This window comes from Myotis brandtii, unplaced genomic scaffold (genome assembly GCF_000412655.1).
Source record: "Myotis brandtii unplaced genomic scaffold, ASM41265v1 scaffold48, whole genome shotgun sequence".
Lineage (NCBI taxonomy): Eukaryota > Metazoa > Chordata > Mammalia > Chiroptera > Vespertilionidae > Myotis > Myotis brandtii.
In genome coordinates this window covers 6,951,878-6,955,065 of record NW_005368341.1, presented here as the reverse complement: position 1 = coordinate 6,955,065, position 3,188 = coordinate 6,951,878, and the positions used below count along the sequence as shown (strand labels likewise).

General features: G+C 39.8%; 1 protein-coding gene across 5 annotated transcripts in view; it reads left to right on the top strand.

Annotated features, from left to right (window-relative positions):
• Window positions 1-3,188, top strand: part of ANKIB1 (ankyrin repeat and IBR domain containing 1) — a 120,676-nt gene that overhangs the window by 46,652 nt on the left and 70,836 nt on the right. For all 5 annotated transcript variants that reach the window (XM_005876095.2, XM_014547563.1, XM_014547562.1 and 2 more), the window contains one exon: window positions 2,766-2,948. In XM_005876095.2, the coding sequence (XP_005876157.1) occupies window positions 2,766-2,948 (183 nt within the window). The remainder of the gene's footprint in view (window positions 1-2,765; window positions 2,949-3,188) is intronic.

Genomic DNA, 3,188 nt, shown 5'->3' with positions numbered 1-3,188 from the left:
TTGAAAAGTATCTATTTAGGTCCATTGCCCATTTTTTGATTGGGTTGTTTATCTTCCTTTTGTTAAGTTGTATGAGTTTCCTGTAAATGTTGGAGATTAAGCCCTTATCAGTGACAACATTGGCAAATATGTTCTCCCATGAAATGTGCTTTCTTGTTGTTTTGTTGATGGTTCATACCGTGTTCATGGATTGGTAGAATCAACATCACTAAAATGTCCATACTACCCAAACCAATATATATAGATTCAATGCACTCCCCATTAAAATACCAGTGGCATATTTCACCCACCTAGAACAAACTCTCCAAAAATTCATCTGGAATAAAAAAAACAAAATACCCAAATAGCTGCAGCAATCCTGAGAAAGAAGAAATAAGTAGGTGGGATCTCAATACCAGATATCAAGCTGTATTACAAAGCCACTGCTCTCAAAATTGCCTGGTACTGGCACGAGAACAGACATATAGACTAATGGAATAGAATAAAGAACCCAGAAATCGACCCAAACCACTATGCTCAATATTTGACAAAGAACATACAATGGAGTCAAGACAGTCTCTTCAATAAATGGTGTTGGGAAAATTGGACAGATACATGCAAAAAAATGAAACTAGACCACCAGCTTACGCCATAAACAAAAATTAACTCAAAATGGATAAAGGACTTAAATGTAAGATGGGAAACCATAAAAATATTAGAGGAATTGACAGGCAGCAAAATCTCAGACATATGCTGAAGCAGTGTCTTCACTGATACAGCTCTTAGGTAAATGGAAACTAAAGAGAAAATAAACAAATGGGACTAGATCAAAATAAAAAGCCCTAACTAACTTTGAATCTGTCTGGCAAAAAGCTTCCCCTCTTACCTCGCCCTCAGGCCAGACAATTCAGTTCCTTTCCATATGTCCCTGGTACCTTTCAAGGTGCTGCCTTGGTTGGCAAACCGCGGCTCGCAAGCCACATGCGGCTCTTTGGCCCCTTGAATGTGGCTCTTCCACAAAATACCACGTGCGGGCACGCACATACAGTGCGATTGAAACTTCGTGGCCCATGCGCAGAAGTCGGTTTTTGGCCTGGGCGAGTCTATTTTGAAGAAGTACTGTTGATATTTGGCTCTGTTGACTAATGAGTTTGCCGACCACTGAGATAGACGAAACAAGTATACAAGACGAGTGTGGATGGGAGAGTTGGAAGGGGTCGACCTCAGCAAATGTACCTCAATCAGATTGAGGACGTTTTTAGTAAAGGCCATCTTAGGAGTACCCTAATTAAGTTAATAACAATGTACCTACCTATATGGTTTAAGTTTAAAAAATTTGGCTCTCAAAAGAAATTTCAATCATTGTACTGTTGATATTTGGCTCTCTTGACTAATGAGTTTGCCAACCACTGCCCTAGGGAGTGAGTCCAAGTCCATGCATGGGCCCTTTAAGAGAACTGCTGGGACTTCAGCAGCCTGAGCCTCAATCCCCACTGGTTTTTACAGCCAGAAGTTATGGGGATTTCTCTTTCTAGCAAAGGAACCCTGGGCTAGAGGGCTTGGTGTGGGGCTGCAACCCTTCACTCCTCAGGGGAACCTCTATAACTAAGATATCCCTCCCAACTTTTATCTGCTACATGTGGGTATGGGACCAGCCTGCCCCTCCTACCAGTATGGATGTGGCTTCTTCTTTACATCCATAGTTATTCCACTAGATTTCAGGCTGTTCTCAATGATAATTGTTTAGTTGTAATTTTGATGTGGTTGTGAGAGGACATGTGTACCACATTCACCTATGCTGCTATCTTGACCAGAAGCCTTTATCACTTATTTCAAGGAATATTGAAAACGGTTTTGCTTCAGTGACTTGTTCATCCTAATTTCATTTCAGTGTTTGACTGAATAAGGAATGATACAAATGAAAATTTTTGTTCACTATGTCAGGATATCTAGGTATTTGTGGTTAAAGTAACAGTATCACTGGTATCCTTCTTGTTTAAGAATTATTTCTAGAAATTTATAAAAGTGAAAGCATTGAACAACTATAAATTGTTTTATTGATAAGTAAAACTTTATTTTTGAATTGGGCAGAATGCTTAAGAATTTCTTTTTAAGCTCTGGCCAGGTAGCTCAGTTGGTTAGAGTGTTGTCTCCATACACCAAGGTTGCAGGTTTGATCTCCTGTCAGGGCACGTAGAAGAATCAACCAGTGAATGGATAAATAAGTGGAACAACAAATCAATATTTCTTTTCTCTCTCATTCTCTCTCTCTGAAAATTAATTTTCAAAAAGGACTTTATTTTTAAAGTTTAAGAAATTGGTGGTGTTGTAGCTTATTTTTAACCAAAAGGAAATCATCTTAATACTAATAAACAAGAATTGCCAATCTTTTTTTTTTTAATATATTTTTATTGATTTTTTACAGAGAGGAAGGGAGAGAGACAGAGAGTCAGAAACATCGATGAGAGAGAAACATCGATCAGCTGCCTCCTGCACACTCCCCACTGGGGATGTGGCTGCAACCCAGGTACATGCCCTTGACCGGAATCGAACCCGGGACCCTTCAGTCCGCAGGCCAACGCTCTATCCACTGAGCCAAACCGGTTTCGGCAAGAATTGCCAATCTTAAAATGAGAAGCAACTAATACCTAAATAACTTTTATTGTCATTTCATGAACTAATATTGCATTTTTGTTGTGTTTCATTTATTAAAGGTTTTATATTTTTAACATGAAAATAACTTATTTAAATCTATTATTGCAAATTTTTGAAAAAATCTTTTTTAGCTTTTAGTAAAACATGGAGGAGACTTATTTGCTGAGAATGAGAATAAAGATACTCCTTGTGATTGTGCTGAAAAGCAACACCACAAAGATTTGGCCCTTAATCTGGAATCCCAAATGGTATTCTCACGAGATCCTGAAGCTGAAGAAATAGAAGCTGAGTATGCTGCATTAGACAAACGAGAGGTAAGGTGTACTTTTTTTAAATTAAAAAGTTATATGGATTTTATATTAAACTAGAGGCCCAGTGCACAAAAATTTGTGCACTCCGGGGGGAGGGGGGGTCCCTTCAGCCCGGCCTGTGCTCTCTCGCAGTCTGGGACCCCTCGGGAGATAACGACCTGCTGGCTTAGGCCTGCTCCCGGGTGGCAGAGGGCAGGCCCAATCCCTAGGTGCAGCCCCTGGTCAGGCTCAGAGCAGGGCTGA